General features: G+C 39.5%; 1 protein-coding gene across 7 annotated transcripts in view; it reads right to left on the reverse strand.

The window, feature by feature from the left end:
• LOC108433094 (myomegalin-like) overlaps positions 1-21,676 on the reverse strand; it is a 90,039-nt gene that overhangs the window by 38,131 nt on the left and 30,232 nt on the right. For 4 of the 7 annotated variants that reach the window (XM_037531121.1, XM_037531118.1, XM_037531119.1 and 1 more), the window contains exons 1-2: positions 4,240-5,424; positions 222-359 (exon numbers count right to left, since the gene is read on the reverse strand). In XM_037531121.1, the coding sequence (XP_037387018.1) occupies positions 222-359; positions 4,240-5,424 (1,323 nt within the window). Of the gene's footprint in view, positions 1-221; positions 360-4,239; positions 6,690-16,731; positions 16,786-19,090; positions 19,245-21,054; positions 21,207-21,676 lie in introns of those variants that run through there. The other 3 variants (XM_037531117.1, XM_017707430.2, XM_037531122.1) reach the window with 2 other exon arrangements.

Raw genomic sequence — 21,676 nt, forward strand, 5'->3', positions numbered from 1 at the left:
CATATTCAGAGCAAGCTGTAATGTGAATATGGCATATTGCTTTGTCCTAAGTGACTGAGCTGCTTCTGAGCACTTGGCAGCGTCACCACCTCTGGTTTGAAGCACACTAGGAATCACACCAGAGATAGTTTTAATTACTCTCCATTTAAATGTGCAATTTCCACTGAGGAATATTAAAATTTTACACTGAAGTATAACAATGTAATCAGTAGTTATGGTACCTTGTTGCTGACTTCGCTCTCCTGGATCTTATTCTGGAGAGATTGCACCTGCAGCTGAGCCTTTTGTAGTTCACTCACACACTGTCCGGCAGCAGATTCATACTGATTCAGCTGGGACTGCTGCTCTTCTATCAGACTCTGCAATACAGAGAGAGAGAGACATATACACATCAGGAATACAAGCACGCATATACGAATCCCCTGCAGCACACGCATACTGGTTTAGCTAAGACTGCTGCTTCCCTCTAAGAGCGATGTAAACACATTACACTCACACAGAGCCCCACCCTTCTATACAATAGTCTCATTTAATCCCACTAATAACAGGTAAAGCTACACTTCTCCATACAAAAGCTCTCAGATAGGATCTTATAATACTGGGTAGAGGTGTGAGAGTTACTGTACTAAACCACTCACTATACTCTGTACTGTCACTTAAGGGGACATAATATGGCAATAATTACACTATGATACCTGAAAGCATTTTCACAATACATGCTTTTCTGAGGCACTAGCAAAACAGTGGCACCACAACTAAAAAGGCCATAAAAACATCATGAGAACCACAAGTTTTAGGGCTGGTCTGAACAGGATTTACAGGATTTGAATATTCATTCATGTTTCCCAACAAGTACTAGAACATGCATTCTCAAGAATCTCCTTAAAAACAGCAATATTTATGTCATAATTTACCATAATTTTAATTATGTTCCTTTTCTTGTCAAAATATTCAAGTTTCCGGTTATATTCGTACATCCCTTGTGATGGACGCCGAGAGACAGATGTGTCAGATAATGAGTCCGAGGGGACTTTTGCTTATTTAGATAACAGCGATGCTATAGTCCTAAGATCAAGATTAAAAAAACTTAAATACTTGTGTTTTCATAGTCAGTTTAGCTGGTTACTGAATGGTTATTCCATCGACAAGTTTGTGGTCCAAATTCAATTCCACCTCAGGTAAAATAACTTCAATAAAACCTAAATCTAGAATTAGGCACTCGGCAAGTTATTGCAATGTTCTATGCTAAATTTGTGATGTACAAAAGGGTGACACTATGATATTGCTGGAGAGGAGTGTGGCTGTGTTCAGAGTAACTGAATAGGACTTCATTTGTTACAGACTAATATCATGTCTATCAACTGCCACTTTCTCCTGGTTTTATGATAAAATGTTCTGTTTAAATTAGTGGTAAATATGCTTCTAATTCTACATTGTCAGGAATCCAGGAAAGTGCTCTGGAATTCTGTTGAGGTCTAAAGTATTAACAAAAGAGGTAATCTCCAAAAACTAGTTGTTGTTTACAGGCTCTTCATAACTGGTCTAAATCTGCTTATTATATGATACACGCAGATGGTCAAAGTTACTTGTACTCCACATAATGCCCACAAAAAGCGCACTGTGATGAGATTTATCATCTTGATAATATTTCATTATATTGCCTGGCCCTACCCTTACTCCCTTAATAATGCCCTTAAGTACAGCCCAGGTTCTGTCTGTTACTGTAACAAGCATGTGCGTTGGTTATGCGTGTGTGTCTGTGTGTCGTGTGTGTTTCGCCTTCAGCAGTCTACGAGACAACTAGGCCAGCAGTGGTGCCACTTTCTCCACATTAACCTACTTAAACCAGAGAGCCTGTATCCTTGGCTTTGGGTTGACATGGCAGGACAGGGACAAACTCAAGAGAGTAAGAATGGGGAATGAGCAAGAGAGAGTTATAGACAGAACAGAGAGATAGAAAATAAGAGCAATTACCGGGGAAAGAGTGACAAAGATCCCAAGACCCACAGACAGCAAAGAAAGACAATTATATATTATGTAAGTGCTTATAGTTTGATACTGACTAGGCTAAAATGATCTGGGGGGAAAATATCTATTTCCAATATTTCTGACCGTTATTGCGACAAATGTTATTTTCCATTAATTAAGCTCCAAGCCTGTATTCTTTTGCCAAAAAAATAACAGTACATCCACTTTTTCTGGCTTGAGGCTTGAATGCTGAATGTACTGTGCAAAACTGCCCGTTCACAAGCTCAGTATTATTAGGTTAAATTTCCCCAAAAATAAGATTACACTAAATAATATGCAATATTATTAGCTCAAATTAAATTTCAACTTGTGATTTTAATGTAAAAGTCACTAATCATTCATCTCGATTGCTGTCTACAGTAGGAATGCCTAATTTCATCAGGGTTAAATGACATATTTTGATTTTCTAATTGAGAATAACACATCCTCTACAGAGATCAAACCTCTGCACAGTTTAATGCACATTTACTGTGCTAAATTTAACATACTGGAAAAAATAAAATGTAAAATTAGGTCTATGCTAAAGTTCTGGCACATTTTAGAAAAATAAACAGAGATTGTGCACTAAAAATAGCAGAAATGGCATATTTAAGTTTGTTTCCTGTAGGGGATATGTTAACTTATTTTCACTCTTATAAAAACATTACTCTTCTTAGGAAAGGCAACTGTATAAACTGTCCAATTAATAGGTCTAAATAGCTACTCTTCTACTTATGAACAAAAGTGTTGTACCAATTAAAATAATATGCATTTTGACAGAATTTCTTTTGGTTTAAATTAACTTAGAACAAGAAACAGTTAAAGTAGAATTTAATTTTTTCATCACTTACAATATCTATTTCTAAGGATTAAACACTGTGATATTAGACTGTACACAGAGTAAATCTATTAAACTACAGATACTGGAAGGCAAATATGTCCCTAAAACTGCAGTTATTAGCCACTATCTTAAAATGACAGCCCATAAAAAGGCCCTTCTTTCTCTCTGCAGTCCCTCCTTCCTCTGAACAATGGGCAGCAGCTCTAATGGGCGGGTAGCTCCACACTCGTAGCAGACTGATTGATGGAAGTATTGACGCACGGATCCCTCAGGGGAGCAAAAGGCTGCTCTTAATGACAGGCAAATGGATCTAAACACTGATCACACAACACACACACACTCTTTAACTTCTCTGTACTGGACACATCCTACTGTCCTTAGGCCCAACAAACAGGCAGCCAGTGTTAAAAGGGAATTAATGACAGCTTGATAGCTGTCTCTCGGCTTGAGAATAGAGATGTTCTTTAGATCCTTTACGCAAGCAAAGGATATTGTAAAATGGGTCTAAGTAGATATTGTGAGAAAATGCTCTTCACTAAAGGTCTTCACATTTCAGCTAAATAAGGATTCAACTATATGATGCAATGCTAAGAAGCAAGTACATACTGTAATGTCTACTTACTTTTTTACATGAATCAAATATATTACATCAACACAATTTTGTCTTTCAGCTTACTCATTTTTGGCAACAATTGTGTTGATGTAATATACAGCAAAAGGTTGAACATCCCTAGTCAAATGACGTTCTATTGATTTTCTAAGGGAAAATCAGTTAATACATCATCTACAGTGAACCAACATAAATATGGCATTTTAATGCACAGTTTCTAACACACTGTAAAAAAAAGTAAAATATAAAATATGCCATAACTTTCGCACAGGCGACATTTTAAGTTTTATTTTTTGTGACATTCAGCAAATAAACAGTAACTGTGCAATAAAATGTGCAGAAGCATGTTCTCCGCAGAGAATGTGTAACATCCTTTCACTTCAACAAATGTAATTTGACCAGGGGCGCCAAAACTTTTGCATACAAATGTATATTATATATATGAAAATAATGCGCACAGTTTAATCAAGCATATTCAGTGAATTATCTTTTTCGGGACATAGTCAGGACCAAATTATTCTTTACACAATATGAATGTGGCTGCCAAATCAACACCAACGCAATAAACCTTTAGAAGATGAAAACCAGTAGATCTGTATATAGCAAATCGAAGCCATATGTGGCCTAAAACATCATCTACCCTAAAGTATTACATGATCTCCCTCTAAATTACACTCATTATTTCAAACCATCTGGTCAAGTTCTGTGTGGCTGGCTCCAGCTCAAGTTATTATAGCTGAACACCCAGAGGACCATCTCATGTTTTGAGTTGTCACTTCACCTCCTTCGGAACCTTCTGGAGGCGGAAGGGCATGTACTCCACGTACGCGTCGTCCCACATCTCCTCCAGCTCAGCCAGCTCCAGCCCCGGGTCCAGCTGTATCCTCGGAAGCTCTGGTGCTTCTAGCTCACAGTATGCTCCATCAAAGGTGTTCCTCAGGGCCTGCTCAGGGCTGGCCAGCTTAGCTCCTGCATCCAGAGACCCAGTCTTGACCAGAACAGGAAGTTTACTCCCACGAGGAATTCGTACTGGTTTGTAAGTGAAGTTCTGAACCAAGCAGAGTGCTAGAGCCAGTTTACCAGCAGGGCCTGTGGTGTCAGGGTGAGGGCCAGAGTGTTCCTCTGAAAGAGTGTCCGAATTCTGCTCTTCTTTGCCATCTTTTTCCATTTCTCCAGCTGCATCCAGGGTCATGGTTAGAGACTCCACTGAATTGCTGGAGCTTGCCTTCCCTCCTACTGTCCTGTCACTGTCTGAAGAAGCCCTGGGCTGACCATCCGGCACTAGGGTGGCTGATGTGGTGGTTGTTGTGGCAACAGTAGTGGTTGTAGTTGGCTCCTCTCCACACACGCTGCCACCTACACTAGCTGAATAGCGAGTGGATGGGCCACAGGAAATGCTCCTTGCCAACTTCCTAGGCACCTTGCAGACAGCCTCGTAGTCCGAATCGGCCACTCGTAGTGCGCTGCAGCCCCTGCACCTTCTCCTGGCCTCTAAACCCTGGCACTGGGGGCTGTGGCCGCACTCTAGTGTCTGCTCTTCATCCTCTGCCCATGACTCGTACATCGAATACATCAGGTCTTCCTGGAGTAGGGCGCAGTATTTGGCATAATGAAGGCCTGACATGTCCACTGTACAGTCTTTCTCCAGTACCGCAGAAGCGGCCTCGTCGTTGTGTTTCCGGTACATTCCGCCGATGCACTGCCGCAACCGCTCTTTCTCCAGCAGCAGCCTCTGCAGGCGCTCCACGGACAAGGCCTCCACACGGGCGATGACTGTGTCAAAGCGGTACATGCGCTCCAGCATGAAGACGCACTTGCCACAGGCGAACTCACCACGTCCGTCCCGCCGCAGCTCCCACCCCAGTGCATGGGACAGCAGCACCTGCAGCCTGGTGGCTGGGTGGAAGAGCCAGCGGCGCTGGTTGCCGCACAGCTCGCGGCCGCAGATCCGACACAGGTCCTTCATCTTGGGATTAAAAATATTCCTAAACTGAATGATGACTTTTAAACTCGGTCCAGGCCTATGGGAATAGTGAGTCTCTGTTCAAAGCTCCTTAAGGAAAAACAAAACTTTGCTTATGTGCTCATCACACCAAAGCACACTTGTCGGTCGTAAAATGTAACAAACTGTGAACTATTACCAAAGCAGAATGATGAACAGCAAATTCAAACCACGCCTGTGACCACATCCAGTATTGCTCACTCTGTTAAAGCCTTCTCCTAAGTAAAAAAATACTTTGCTTCCTTGTTAATTTTCTCCATCGAAGATTCATTGCTGCTCATCAAATAACTGTGATAAAAAATTAGTATCCTTGGATTTGGGGGCTTTAAAAGCTCCAAAGCTGAATGAAGAATGGTGTATTCAGGCCAGGCCTAAGCAGCGGTCTGTGGCTCTTCATCCATTGGTTCTCAGTTTCTGTTAAAAGCTAATAAAAATACTTATCTTCTCGGATCATCTTCACCATCAGCACTAAATTGTCTCTCATCAGATGGAATAAGTTTAGAACTGAACATTTATGATAGAAAAATAATTTAGTATACATAAATAGAGAATATATGCTAAATATAGCTGTATATTGCTTTCTCTTCATGGACGGTGACATCTCCACAGAGAACGACTTTGGGGGGCGAGCTGAGGGTAGCAGCAGGCGGGGGGAGTTTTCTATGAGAAATAAACCCCCGTTGTGTTAGCCAGACAGACACAGGCACTACAAAGAGTCTTCAGCCTTCACCATGCAGAAAATGAAGAAAAGAAAGGCTGCCTCAGTCAGACGGCACGGTTCCGTAAGGCAGCGAGCGAGAGGCTTCGTGACGGAAAAGCGTGAAGAGGCTGTTTCGGTTTCCTAATGAAAATCCTGATGCGAGCTGAATGAAAATGAAGTCGTTTTGGTCGCTCCTGCCCCCGTTTTCTCGCTAAAAACCCCCGTCTTTTCTTCCTCCTCACCTCCATGTAAGGTTGCTTCATCCTCCGACATGCGACAGACGGACTGCCCTGTCAGGTTCATGGCAGGTACTAACGTTAGTCCTCCGGCTGAACGGAGGAGAAAAGGACACGGTGTACACTCCCAGAGCTCGCTTTTCTCTTTCTTTGGCTCCCCCACACCGTACAAAGCGATTTAAAAGCAGCCGCCAGGATTTCGCGTCATTTTTAAGCACTAACGCCAAATAAAGATCCGCAAAGCTCTATGATAGCAATGATGTTACCCGTGGTCGTCGAGGCTGCCAACGAGGGGGATGTACTACTTCAGAAAAATGGGGGGCGCCTGTCTAGCAAAAGCGCTCTTGTTGTATCGTTTGCATTCGTGACTTTAGTCCACTGAAATCTTACAACTACTCTACTTGTACTGTTTCTTAGAAAAGCCTCTTAGATATGTTAGATCATGCTTGGAAAGCGGAGACAAACGTGTACGCCGACAGACCGAGCGGCTCCCCCCTGTGGTTTCGTTTGGAGTCTTCCACACAGCCTGTTCTAAGCCTCGCTGTGTTCAGTTCAGCGAGCAGGTGAAATGTGGCTGCTTTAGGAACAGCAGCATCGCACCGCTCTGCCGGTGGAGTAAGACTGCACTGTAAACGACCATTAACTATCAGCTCACAGCACACATGAGGATCTGAGGATGAAACGTGCTCATACCATCTCAACTGAGAGACCGCATAAGTGGCTTAATGCATTAATAAGCTTATATATCATTGGCAGGCTTCAGGTATTGTGGGGCATTAATGATAAAGATCACTTTAAGAAACTCTTGTTTATTCATTAAAGGGCTCATATCCTAACATTTTCGTGCATTTAGTCATAATTCATTTGTATGTTACCATTTTCCCCCAGAAAACTGTTAATGAGCCTTTAAGACTGTATGTAAATGTATGTAACATATGTAAATAAGCTCTGTTCTGATTGGCCGCACTGCACTTTGCCTTATTCAAAAAGCAGCCCAGGTTGAAATACCACTTACAATTTCAGCACGAATGGGCGGTGCTACACTGCTAGGCACATATATAAATGTGCTGGTTTTTGTGACATCACATTTACAATGAATTCAAAACAGAACAAACATTTTTTGTAGGATAGTTTCCACGTATGGACTGCTTGGACTGAGGAGTGAATCGTATGTTCCAAAACTTTAACGTTTATACACTAAACTATTTTAAAAAGTGAGGAATATGTAGTTTTCCATGGTATGGACTCTTTAAGCTGATTTCGACATTAGATAAAGGAAATGTTGTGAATAGGCTCATTAATTAATTTCATTGGAAAATTAATGTCCCATAATGTCTGAATTCATGTTTCTGCGAGCTTTACACAGCTATAAACAATTTTTGGAAGACAGGCGACTAATACCATCCAATTAAATCCAATCAAAAATCCAATATAAATTATTACATATAATCACTGTTTTTTATGGCATGCAAAACATCAATGAAAACTCTACAAACAAATACACAACAAGAATGCTGATTTCCTTTTAGTAGTGTCTTAGATTAAGAAAATAAGGCAATAACAAAATGGGCTGATGTCCAATCAACTTCTTGTTGCCAGGCAGCAGTTACTATTCTAGTAGTTGTTGTTTAGGCTCCTTATAAGTGACTATCCAAAGTAATGACTGATGCTTCTCAATCACAACCTACCCCCTAAGCACTACTTCGTCCACTACGCAAAAGAAGATCTCAGACAAGACTCTGCAGAACGAACCTGCAGTGAGAACGAAGACGGCAGTAAATCAGATTTTTTAGGCTAAGAAATGGAACACGTAACCCGGGAATGTATGATTCAAACACACCCTATCCTGATCATCTGAATGGTGGCGCTGTTTTTTATTTTTATTACTGAAGATCAAAATATTTTGGATTAAGCTACGTATGTGGAAGATCACACTCACAGCTCAATGTCGCCACAACAAGCACCTCAAAGGTAAGCTAAACTTCATCTAGGTTACTGTATTTGCATTGCAGACCATGACTACGTGACACGCCCCCTGCTGGTACATGAGCATGTCTACCTTTTTGTTAACTAGTTTATTGGTAGCGAGCTGTTTCAACAACTCCTTAATCTAGTCTTGGTTATAGTTATTTTCACATATACTTTGTTTTATCACTCTGTAGACTTTAGTTGACGTTACATGACGGATAAGAAACTTGATAATAATTCTTTAATAATAATGCTTTATTCAGCTTGGACTCCTATACTGTTGTGTGTTTGGTGTTCTCAAACAATTATGGACACATCTTCAAACATCATCAAGTGTTAAAGATTTCCGTTTCTTGCAAACAGGGCCTATTAGTCTAAAGGCCGTTAGACATGCTGTGTTGCACAGCTTTTCATGAAGGTATGCACACCGGTGCCAACATACAGCATAGACACATTCAATTTCTCAGCAAGTCATGGTGGGACACTTAAAAGCTATATAGAGACCACAGAAAACCACAGCAGATGATATATGGCTTGAAATGTACACAAAGGAAGGCAGTCAGACTTTTAGATAAACAGTGAGATAATGATGTGAAGTTACCTCTGGTAATCTTACTAGCCTCATCTTTTTTCACCTTGTATCTCTCAATTCAAAAACAGAGAGTTTGTGAAGAGGTAGTAAACTGATGCCAAGCATGATAAATGATGCTCAAAGTTTTATTGCATTAAATTTGTGAGCAGAGTATAAAAATGAACTTTGACACTTATTGGTGCTCTCACTGTGATGCATTCTATGTAGCACAGTAGCACTTCGTACGGTATCTGCTATGTGATGCTATGAGTCGCATCGGTTTTCAGTGGCGGCTTTAATCTGTCGATTTACTGCAGTTATTCAGAGTTCTAGATGGACTTATCATACTCATGACTTGCTCAGAAAAGCACACTGTGATGCAATTTACCACAATGATGACATCATTGCACAACACCCTTACCTCAGACTAAATATCACAGGCTAGATAAACCCTTTTCACAGGACAAAGCAGTGAAGTGCATTCTTGAGCAGTGCACAGTCAGATGGTTTCCAGTGGGTTCTGAAGGCCTGAGGGCTTGAACTAATTTCCGCTTGACAGGGCTGGATATGTGACCTCGCTCTTGCATTCTCTGCTGTTGCTGTTTATGCAAACCACGTCCGTGCTCAAAAATAGATTGTTTTGTTCTGTAGCCAAGTGCATCATATGACAAATGCACAGGCATGCACATACACACCTACTTCTAGAGTGCTTCTTTCCTCTGCTCAACTATGGATCCATAGACAGCATGTAGACACACACAAGCATGAGAGTTGATGTCCCAAGAAATCTGAATGAGGTTATGTAAAGGTGATGATGGCATCCAGCAGTAAAAGCTCTCTCCACTGAGTTGTGTAAGTAACACTGTATCAGCAGGTCTGATTCTTATCTCCCTCATGCTGGTGAACACAGGAGAGTCATCTATCTCCTAAAAGGTCATGTGTATTGCTGAGGGAAATGACCAGTGTATGTAGATCACAAACAATCAAGCTCCTGTGTAAGACTCTGAACAAGCCACAGGCCAAACTTACATTCAGAACAGAAAATACTGAAAAAAGACAGTAAATACTGGTGATAGGAACCAGAGGTCACAATGACTACCATGCAAATGTAGCCACTGTATTTATTCAAAACAAATAAACCGACGCAAGCTCTTGGGAGCTTTTATTTGTAATGCTGATAATGGTAACTATTTGCCTTGTAACATCCACCTCTGTCATAAACAGATTTTTACAAATATATTTTCAAAACTATCATAAAACAGAATTTTAGAAATCATTCAGTGCATTCATAACCCTTTCATGTAATAACTTTCTGTGATGTAGCTTTAAACTCTTCAGATGTCTGATTCCTGATGAGCTTCATGTTTATCACGCATTAGCTGCAATCTGTATTATTAGCTATGCGATGCTATGCAGCACATCTGGAACATGTTGGCCTTTAGAATATATTTCTCTTAGACAGAAAGAACACTGATGTTCATGTGACTAAGCTTTTACCCACAGAACTGAACATGAGAATGTGTTGATGTCAGAGTGACTGTGTGCTTGTACACTTTGCCCCTTTGGCACTTCAGCTTAGAAGACTAAAAAAAGAACATAGAAGTAGACGCTGCCAATGTGATCAAGATTTCTAGCTCATTCTACAAGACTGTGCACATCTGATGAAGACACAGGCATAATTTAGACTGGGGGCTTAAAGCTCTTTTAAAACAGAAGACACCTACACATCTGTCTAAATCAGAGATGGGTTGCTCAATCCACACTGTTAAAATGAATTTTAATTGTGAACCTGATTCTCACTGATTATTCAAGTTTTCTACTTTTTGCCCAACCTTCTCACAGCAGTTTTCAAAACAAAGACATGCCCACTGATGAAGACCTTGCATACAAGTATTGTTGGTGTTAATAATCAATAATAATATTAAGTGCTGTCAAGTCGTTTCTGACTCCTAGTGACCATATGGATTCTTCAGAATATCCTGTCTTCAGTTTAGATCTTCAGGCTTCTCAATGGCTGGTTCATAATTCATTTGATTGTATCCATCCATCTTGTAGCTGGTTGTCCTCTTTTAGCCCTTACAGTCATAATGGTCTTTTCCAAAGAAATGGTTCTTCTTAGAATACTTCCAAAGTAAAATAGCTTCAGATTGGTTATCTGGGCTTCGAGTGAGAGGTGAACCTTCATTTGGTCTACAATCCAATCACTTGGGGTTTTTTTGCCATCCAAGTACATCTTAAAAGTCTTCACCAAGACCAAAGTTCATGCTTGTTTACTATCCAGCTTTTATATCCATAAATAACCACAGAGAAAATCATAGCCTGCACAATTCTGATATTTATTTGTAGACAAATAATTGCATTTAAAGATCTTTTCAAACTTTCATAATTTTTCTGCCGAGTGCCAATTTGTGTAAAATTTCTTGAGCCCTCTGTCATTAATAATTGATCCAAGTAGGCCAAAGTTGCCCACCATTTCCACATCTTCTCCATCGGTGGTAAAATTAGCGGTCTACTCTATCATCATAACCCCAGTATTCTTTATATTGTGTTGAAGCAACATCTTTTCATTTGTTCTTTAACCTTCCTTACAAGGGCCAGATTTTCTGCTATGAATGAGGCATCATCCACATCTCGAAGGTTATTGATGTTTCTGAATCTCTGGTTGTCTCCCTCCAGTCCTGCTTCACTCATTACATATTCTGCATACAGGTTGAACACGTATGGTGATAGTATGCAGCCTTGTCCAACTGAACCTTTTCTGTCCTGACTGTGGCTTACTGATCAGTGTAAAGATTCTTCACCGGAATAATGAGATGCTCTGGTGTTCCCATTTTCCTGAGGACATTCCATAATGTAAGGTGGTCAACACAGCCAAAGGCCTAGCGGTAGTCAATGAAAAACCTGTTGACTTCCTTCTCAAATTCCTTGGCTTTTCCAAAGATGATACATCCCCAGTAATATTTCTTGTTCCTCATGCAAGCTGAAGAATCACATTTTAAACTTGACTAAAGTCTTGCACCTTTTCCTCATATATTATTCAATGGCCTGATCTTCAAATATGACAATCAGGGTGAGTGAGAGTAAACCTTTAAGTCAGTTTGTGTATTTGAATGAGTTACTGAGTGTATATGAATGGTTGAGCGTAAATGAGTGTAAATGAATGTGAGTGGGTGAGCCAGTGAGTGAGTGAGTGTATGTAAGTGAATGTGAGTGAGTGGAGCAGCTGCTAGCAATCGAAGCTGGCTAATTCCTGCCAGCTGTAGCGTTTGCATATTCCCTCATGCTGATTTACAAGTTAAAATGTGCTGGAGGCTGGGTGTGCTCATGCCTTCTCAGAAACACATTTGAGCTCTCTCCCATATACACTGTACAGTATTCACCTGCACAGCTCCAGCAGCCCAAAGGCAAATATAACTGCAGCTATACAGTCCTGAGCCAACTTCCCATACGGACATCTTAAAGGGACAGTGTGAAAATGGCCTAAAACTCTCTGTAATAGCTAGATTATTTCAAATGTAGCAATGCTCAGAGAAGCATTAAGTGATTGTTCTCAATACCATCAAGTTGCTTAAATCTCAAAAGTTCTTACCCAAAAGTCTCACTATGACTTACATCTCGCAATGTGAAACCTCAGACCAGGGTTGACCAGTCTCATCCACAAGAGCTGGTGTGGCTGCACGTTTTCAACTCAATCGAGCAGAAGCACAGCAGATTCCACTTATTTACTCAATTGGACTTGAAACAATTGATTAGTTATATGAGGATGCACTACAGTTTGGTTGGAAGAAAAACCTGCAGCCATACCAGCTTATATACCTATTAGTATTTGTTATCTGTATATGTAATTTTTAGCCCCTTCAAATCAGCTTCTTCACTTCAGTCTTACAACTTGGTTGTATTATCTGCTTCTCACAACCCAAGTAATCTCAAAAACATTCAGTGATGTTGAGCTCTGGACTCTGGGGGGGGGTCAGACCATTCTTTTTAGAACACCAGCAGCTTCTTGGTTTGATATACAAATGTTCTTTTTTGTCCATTTCCTTTTCTCAATAGGGCTTCTTGACAGCTACACATCCTTTCAGACCCATAGCGCAGAATTGTCTTCTCACATTGGGAGGATGGACAGAAAAACCTGTGGATTTCTTCAAATTTGAAGCAAAGATGAAAACTTTGAGTTCTATTTATCTGATACTGACATGTTTGGTGGTCATTAGCAGGTTTGATGGTCTACCACGGTTCTTAGGACAAGCACAGTTGATCAGAGGCCCAATTTTTCTGTATCTTTTACTCAAATGAAAAGGGGTCTTTTCACACTTTTGCACAGTGCTGTAAGTCAGTGTAATTGTGTGTTTTTGGTGTCTGTTATGTTCAATAAACATCTTTTCAGCTCATCGTTTTTCCAGGCTGAAATGAAGCGTCTCCACCCAAAAACCATAACAGCATCTGCTGCACAGTTTACATAAACATACTGGAGGGGTGTGGGTGGGGTGGGTGTTACGGGGTGAAGGCTCATGACTGTCTGACCGCTAGCACACCAGCTGTGTCCATTTGTGAGATGCTATGTGTATAAGTAAATGAGTGGTACTCATATTTCTCTCTTTTAGTTACTCCCTCAAGGTGACCTCCACTCTCCTCCAGTAGAGGGCATACTTTGATCATAAATATAACCTAAACATTGGTAGTGGTGTGACAGGAACAAACAAACAAACACATTCTCACATCCACAAATAAACCTGCAACAAACATGAGATGAAGGCCAAGAAGGGACCAGCAAAGCCTCCGCTGTTAATATTTTTAAAGTGACAAATCTGATCATTAATTTTTATGGTTAATTTGAATCTGATTTTTTTATAGCCAAGTTGGCCAATTTTAATTACCTCTTAAAAAACAAAAAAACTGAAGCTCTCACTGTCACTTAAAACACACCAGGACATTTACTGTTCTTTCTATTAGCAAAAGATACAATATAAATAATATGCCTATTTAAAGCTACTCTATTTAAAGTGTAATGCCATTTTAGTGTTATTTAGTGCTTGATAGGTAAACAAACTTACAACCCCAATTCCAATGAAGTTGGGACGTTGAGTAAAACATAAATAAAAACAGAATGCAGTGATTTGCAAATCCTTTTCAAACCTATATTCAATTGAATACACTACAAAGACAAGATATTTAATGTTCAAACCAATAAACTTTATTGTTTTTTGCAAATATTCACTCATTTTGAATTTGATGCCTGCAACACGTTCCAAAGAAGTTGGGACAGGGGCAACAAAAGACTGGGAACACTGGTATAAAGAGAGCATCCCTGAAAGGCTCAGTTGTTCACAAGCATGGATGGGGTTGAGAACAATGTTTCTCAATGTGCAATTGCAAGGAATTTAGGGGTTTCATCATCTATAGTCCATAATATCATCAAAAGATTCAGAGAATCTGGAGAAATCTCTGCAAGTAAGCGGCAAGGCAGAAAACCAACACTGAATGCCCGTGACCTTCGATCCCTCAGGCGGCACTGCATTAAAAACCCACATCATTCTGTAATGGATATTATCACATGGGCTCAGGAACACTTCAGAAAACCATCGTCAGTGAACACAGTTCATCGCTCCATCTACAAGTGCAAGTTAAAACTCTGCCATGCAAAGCGAAAGCCATATATCAAATACACCCAGAAACGCCATCGGCTTCTCTGGGCCTGAGCTCATCTGAGATGGACTGATGCAAAGTGGAAAAGTGTCCTGTGGTCTGACGAGTCCACATTTCAAATTGTTTTTGGAAATCATGGACGTTGTGTCCTCTGGGCCAAAGAGGTGAAGGACTTTCCGGATTGTTATCAGCGCAAAAGTTCAAAAGCCAGCATCTCTGATGGTGTGTTAGTGCCCATGGCATGGGTAACTTGCACATCTGTGAAAGCACCATTAATGCTGAAAGGTACATACAGGTTTTGGAGCAACATATGCTGCCATCCAAGCAACGTTTTTTTCAGGGACGTCCCTGCCTATTTCAGCAAGACAATGCCAAGCCACATTCTGCACGTGTTACGACAACGTGGCCTCGTAGTACGGGGTGTGGGTACTAGACTGGCCTGCCTGCAGTCCAGACCTGTCTCCCATTAAAAATGTGTGGCACATTATGAAGTGCAAAATATGACAACGGAGACCCCGGACTGTTGAGCAACTGAAGTTGTACATCAAGCAAGAATGGGAAAGAATTCCACCTACAAAGCTTCAACAATTAGTGTCCTTAGTTCCCAAACGCTTATTGAGTGTTGTTAAAAGGTGATGTAACACAGTGGTAAACAACTTCTCACAGTGTCCCAACTTCTTTGGAACGTGTTGCAGGCATCAAATTCAAAGTGAGTGAATATTTGCAAAAAAACAATAAAGTTTATCCATTTGAACATTAAATATCTTGTCTTTGTAGTGTATTCAATTGAATATAGGTTGAAAAGGATTTGCAAATCATCGTATTCTGTTATTATTTATGTTTTACAAAACGTCCCAACTTCATTGGAATTGGGGTTGTACTCAGAGTGGTTTGGTGTGAAATGGTACATTGTACAGAAACAGAGATTTACAGTTACAGTTGTGATAATAGGAACCGAGGGTCACAATATCTACAATGCAAATATAGCCATTTTATTTACCATCCAAAACGTGTAGGCTCACTGCTCATTTACATGGGATGTTGATGATAGCAAAATAAATCTGAAACCAAATATGTTTTGGGCCAAAACTGTCATAAAACAATATCTCAGACATCAGACAACATATTCATAACCGTTTAATGTAACAACCCTCTAAAGACTTTAAACTCTACAGACGTCTGGTTCCTATCACCACCACTATGACTCGTTAAGCTTCTCTAGAAAGGAGCACTTCACATAAAAAACACTGAATAACTTCTTTTACATAGTTCCCCTTTAAGATTTTGGCATTTGACTCACACTGTGTGTTCCCAAGATTTAAAATTAAAAGAAGGAGCATTACCAAGTCAGGAGAAAAAGAAGCCTTTTAAAAGATGGTGTGCGTGCACTGCAGCAAGTCGCACTGTACAGCCGAAAATAATAATTTAAAAAAGCTACATCAAAAGTAAGAGCCAATGGGCCATTTAGCACACTGAGTTGTGCGTAATTATGTTAAGACATATATGTTATGGCTTGGCAGCAGCATTTAAATCCAGTGTGAGTGCACTTACCTGACTCACATGATTTACATTATAAAACTGCCACAGATCAGCCAAAATCAAAATAATAAATTGCCTGATTGCAGATTGCATTAAAAAATGTCAGTTCTGTTCATGCGTCCCTACTAAGAAGTTTAATGCCAGTTACATGTGTAAACATCTGACCTATTTAACTATGATTCTTAAGAAATTATTGAATGCATAATAAAATCAATTCAATTTGATTATTTTGCCATGATTCATAAATACACTGTAAACACAAATATGACTGAAAGAACCGTTTAGTGACATTAGACACTAAAAACAATACATCTTTTTGGTTAATACTTGAAAACTGCCTCAGAATATAATTCTAGTCCACTGTTTGTGAAGTATTATTCCAATCAATTCTAACTGATTTTAACGTTCATCATATTTTTAAACTCCAAATGGCAGCCTACTCAATATGCATACATCAGTAAAGCAGATTAAACATCTATGAAAAACTCAACTCAAATGTTACTGTTGTAATCTGAATGTCTACGGCAACTTAAGGTGAGAAAACCAAAGGAAAACGAAAACTCCAGTCATCCTGCTGGGGGATTTCTCACACAAAAGACAGGGAACCCTACCTGCATCTCCTGTTGCACGCGCAGCCTTTCACGACCCAGCTCCTCTTGATAAAACTAAGGAAATGATGAAAGAAAATCACTTTGGTGCATGTGGTATACAGTGCTTGTTTAATCACCACGATTTGCTGCTTTTCCCATATTCTATACTATATTTTTCAAATACTCGGCATAGTTCAAACACTGATATGCAATTAAAGTCGTTCAGAGTGCTTTGATGTGAAATATGACATTCTAGAGAAACGTACAGGCTCCGTAATGTTGTTGGTGATGAAATAGTGGCAGATGTTTTTGGCCAAAATCTTCTCATAAAACTATCCTAAAACAATACATCAGGCTTCAAACAGGCAACTGATGTAATAACTATCTGTGATGTAGCTTCTAGGGGAAACTCTTCAACTAAAACTAAATTATGTAAATATTATTTACAAGCATTAAAACAAAATACTTTTATTCTTTTTTCCTTAAATTTCCTGAAGAGTAGTGTTACTTCTTATGGAGTACAGTTTTAGTTGTACTCAATCTGAATCAGTTGTTTCCAGTCTGTGGACCATGGCCCTCCAGTGGGCCACAGTGGTACTGCTAGGCGGCCGTTGGTAGTCAGTTTTTTGCTGTATTACTATGGACATTTTACTAAACATAATTTGAAGCATGGCAAATATTATCCTTATCCTTACAAATAATTCATCCATCTGCTGCTACAAACATACGTTTTTAGTGTTATGTTGCTTGATTACACAATTAAGTGAGATTCGATGTTGATTACTGTGTTATATTTGTATTTTAAATGATCTGTGCTGGATTTCTTGAAAGCATCGTATCTTAAAGATTATTCTTAAAGGATAGAGCGGGCATCACAGTGAACACTCCCTCTACCAGTTAGGATGATCTTAAGATGCTGTAAGGAAACTGGGCCAGGCTGAATAAACCTTTTTTGTGGGCCGCTGAAGCCTTTGAGGATGAAACTCAGCTTTTAGAGAAAAGGAGGAAACAAAAGAGAGAAAAAGGGAGAGAGTTACAGTGAGTGGGCAACAGCAAGAGAAAGCAAGACAGAGAGAGAGAGAGAGAGAGAGAGAGAGAGAGTGAGTTTCACTTCAGCAGTAAGTAATTCAGCAGCTGCTGATGTGCCAGCAGAAATATCATTTTTCATCTCGTACAGCATAAATGACATGGCTGAAAATATGGTCCCTGCCCTAGTTACACTTGTATGGACAATTCTAAATAGACTGAACTGAAATAAAGTTCCAACACGTTTTGTTATTGTACAGTTCATTCTGTTACTGTGCGCCTCAAACTGACATTAGTAGTGCTAATCATGTCACACAATGGTAAAATCAGCTACATGCCTTTTTAAGCTTTTAATGTTAGATGTTTCATGTAGAGACGAATGGACAGAGACTATGGAAATGCTAAAACATCAGATCATAAAGATTTATATCTTTCACAGCCATTTTTAGGACAATTTTGCAAACTTCTGCTAACTCCCTGATCATTTAAAACTCTCTGATTTAAAGGAGAGTTCTACTATGTTTTCCCCAAACCTTTCTACATAATTCAACCGTAAAACATTTAAACTGTCATTCGTAGTGGTTTGATGCAAAATGTTAGATGTAGATGTAAATGTAAAATATTCTTTAATTTATTTCAATTATTATCAAAATGTAAATTATAGTGGCGGTGATAGGAACCAGATGACTGAAGAGTCTAATGTCTCTAAAAGCTCCCTCACCGAGAATTACTGCATGAGATGGTTACATATATACTGCTTGATGGCCGAGACATTCACTGTTTTACAATAATTTTTAGATAACATTGAAGCTTAAAACTAAATTTTTTACAATCCATTCATGGCAGAAAGGTAAATGTAAGGCATTGAAAGGAAAAATAATCCTCAGTGAAAACCCAGTGCAGATTTACTCTTATCACACTATATTTGCCACTTTGCATGGATATATTCGCATTGCAGACACAGTTACCCCGGTTCCTCTCACCACCACTGTAAAGTAAAAATCCAAGTTGGTAAGAATTTTTTCTATAATGCACTATTTATCACTCAGTGGCTTTGTTTACATCTCAGTGATTGAATTATACAGAATTTTTTAAAAATTGGTTGGCCCCCTAAAACAATTTTGGTGGCCTTAAAGCTGAGGTGGCAGATCTATAGGCTAACTAAGGTGTGTTGTGCACACATATGCACTTACTTGAGAAAGAATTCTACAGGACATTTTTATAATGACATGTTTTTAAATGTGGTTAGTAGTGAAACCAGTTAATCTCCACATCCCTACCATCCTGGATGGTACATAGAGCATCTTTTCGGTAAGTACTGGCCACTTGGTTTCCTGGAATCCTGCACACTCACCTCTGCATCTCTCTCCTTCTGCAGGAGGGAGGTGGAGAGGGCTTGGAGTTGTTCTTCCATCTCTGTCACTCTCTCTCTCAGAGTGCTCCTCTCCTCCGTTAACTCCATAATCACTCGCTCCTTACAGCGCACTGCTGCTGTCAACTCCTCAATCCTGCAAACAAACAACAAACATCAACTCTCAGAAACAGGTGTTTAACAATAACTTCTTGTCAACAGGATGGTTCTCGCACAGTCTATGTACAGTCTATATTACAAATATGAATGTCGTGTATCTTCAAAACTCTCTTAAGTAACAATTAGACCTTGAAGGTCCCATAGGTGTCATATCTTTGAGGGTACATTTACATTGTTTGTATACTGGGAAACAATATAAACCTGCACAGATCAGTTTTCTGACTGTGTACCAACCTGAGTGTTAGCATGTGCAAGAGACAGTGTGTTTCTTTTCATACATTTTATTGGAAAACTGGAGAAAAACAGGGCTAACCAGCAGTTTCAAGACCAACAAAATGTCCAGATTTTAACAAAATGTCAAATGTCCTAACTTGATTAAGTGTTTTTTTTAAGCTCCATGTTTCATTGCTAAAAACTGCTAGAAAAAAAACGTCTACATCACTCCTGCCATTCCTACAGATTCTTCTCTTTTCAGGAGACTTCAGGAGTTTTTCAAAGAAATCTACAAGGCTAGTTTTCTACACCTCCCAAGTTCAGTCTTAGAAGTTGGTTACATTTTCTGGGACGGTCAATCCATTGTTTTTAAGAATACCAGCAGCTTCTGTGATAGATTTGTAAATGTTTTTCTCATCTGTCTAACAGTGGAAAGACAGACAGAAACATCTGGGTTTTTTTTCATATCTGAAGCAAGAGTGGAGCTTGATTTTTTCCCCTCTCTCTCTTACGCACTGTTTATCTGGTGCCCCACTTTCTCTAAATCTTGTAATCATTTTTGAACTCCAGTTTTGGACGTTTTCTCTTATTTTTTTGCCTTTCCTGTTCCTTGTGCAGGGTTATCTTATATCTGTTCTCCTCAGAAATATCTCCTGAAATGGTCCTTAGATATTTATACATAATACATATGGGGCACACGTTTGACCACACATAAAAACAGACCGATATAAAATAAATATATACCAGTGCTAGATTAGAGAGAACTATACTAATATAGTTTTGAAGGGCCATTACATGTTGATTAGTGGTTAAAGGGGACATGAACAGGGTTAAAAGCTCTGGTTTGCTTTTTACTGCCATGTGGATAAGGCTGGAGGTCAAAGTGTAGGGAAAGTGTGACCAACTGAACAAACACAGACAGCTGTGCATGGACAGTGTGTGCGTGTAAGTTGGGTGAATGGTGCAGCGGTCTGTATTTGATCTGTGATGTAAGAGGAAAAGAGTGTGCTTTGACAGTGTTAAGTGAGGTGTGGTTGTTTATACTGGACTGTGTTTTGGTGTGAGATAATGTGAAAACATGCTTTGTATGCAGAAATTTGAACTGGTTTTAAATTCCATGTTGATTTTCTAAATGAAAAGAAGTTAATGCATCTTCTACAAAGAACCCACTTGAACATGACAGTTTCCAGTAATTTTCAGCTCATGATTTACTTGCAGAGTTTAACATACTGGAGGAAAAAATATAAAAATATAAAACTTCTGCACAGGCCACATTTTAGGTTTTATTCTTTCTAATACATCAAATTCAGCAAAGAAACATTACTTGTGTATTCAAATGTGCAGAACTGTGTTCTCTGTAGAGGATTTATAAACTTATTTTCTCTTGAACTGCCTTCTATTCATTATTCTCTATATTTTCTCATGATTTGACCCGGGGTGCCCAAACTTTGGCATGGGACCATATGTTATTTTGAGTGACGACTGTTGCAAAAAGCTGGTGCCACATTTGAATGGCTCTGAGGGTATAGAGAATATGTAGACTCTCCTTCTCTCTCTGTCTCTCACCCTCTCACCTTTCTCTGTCTCTTTGGTCAACAGACAGCAGGTTGGGAGGCTGCAAGCTCTTGGCAACAGACATCTCCTTGGTGATGGTCTCCATGGTGATAGAAGGATGCTGGGCCAGAGTGGCTATTCGCTCAGCCTCACTCCGTGCTAACTGAGCCTCCTGCCAGAGAAGGCAACCTTATCACAATCATCATTGTTATCATTACAGTCATCACTAAAGCTACAGTTTGGCAAACATCTATTTACATTGGTTCCTTACGCCAAAATCAGCCAAACACATTTTTCGTGTATAAAGTTTGCTTCTTTAGTTTTGCAGTGCATAGCTAACTTACGTTTGCAGATCAATCAGCATTTGGATGACATACAGTAATAATAAAAAAAAAAATCTATAAAAAATTAACAAAAGAACATAAAACTGAGGCATTGAGACAGCTGACACTACTGTTTTTAGCTAGGGGTATTAAGTTTCATTAATTAATCAGTGGTGGTCAACCTGCACTAAATCCAAATAAAGGCCTAATTATGCTCTCTTTGTAATGAAACATGTAGTTGGTCAGTGTTAACTAGAAATAATAATATCAATGATGTGCTCAGAAAAGCATATTGCAACATAATTTATTACGACAGCAG

This window comes from Pygocentrus nattereri, chromosome 19, assembly GCF_015220715.1.
Source record: "Pygocentrus nattereri isolate fPygNat1 chromosome 19, fPygNat1.pri, whole genome shotgun sequence".
Taxonomy (NCBI): Eukaryota; Metazoa; Chordata; class Actinopteri; order Characiformes; family Serrasalmidae; genus Pygocentrus; species Pygocentrus nattereri.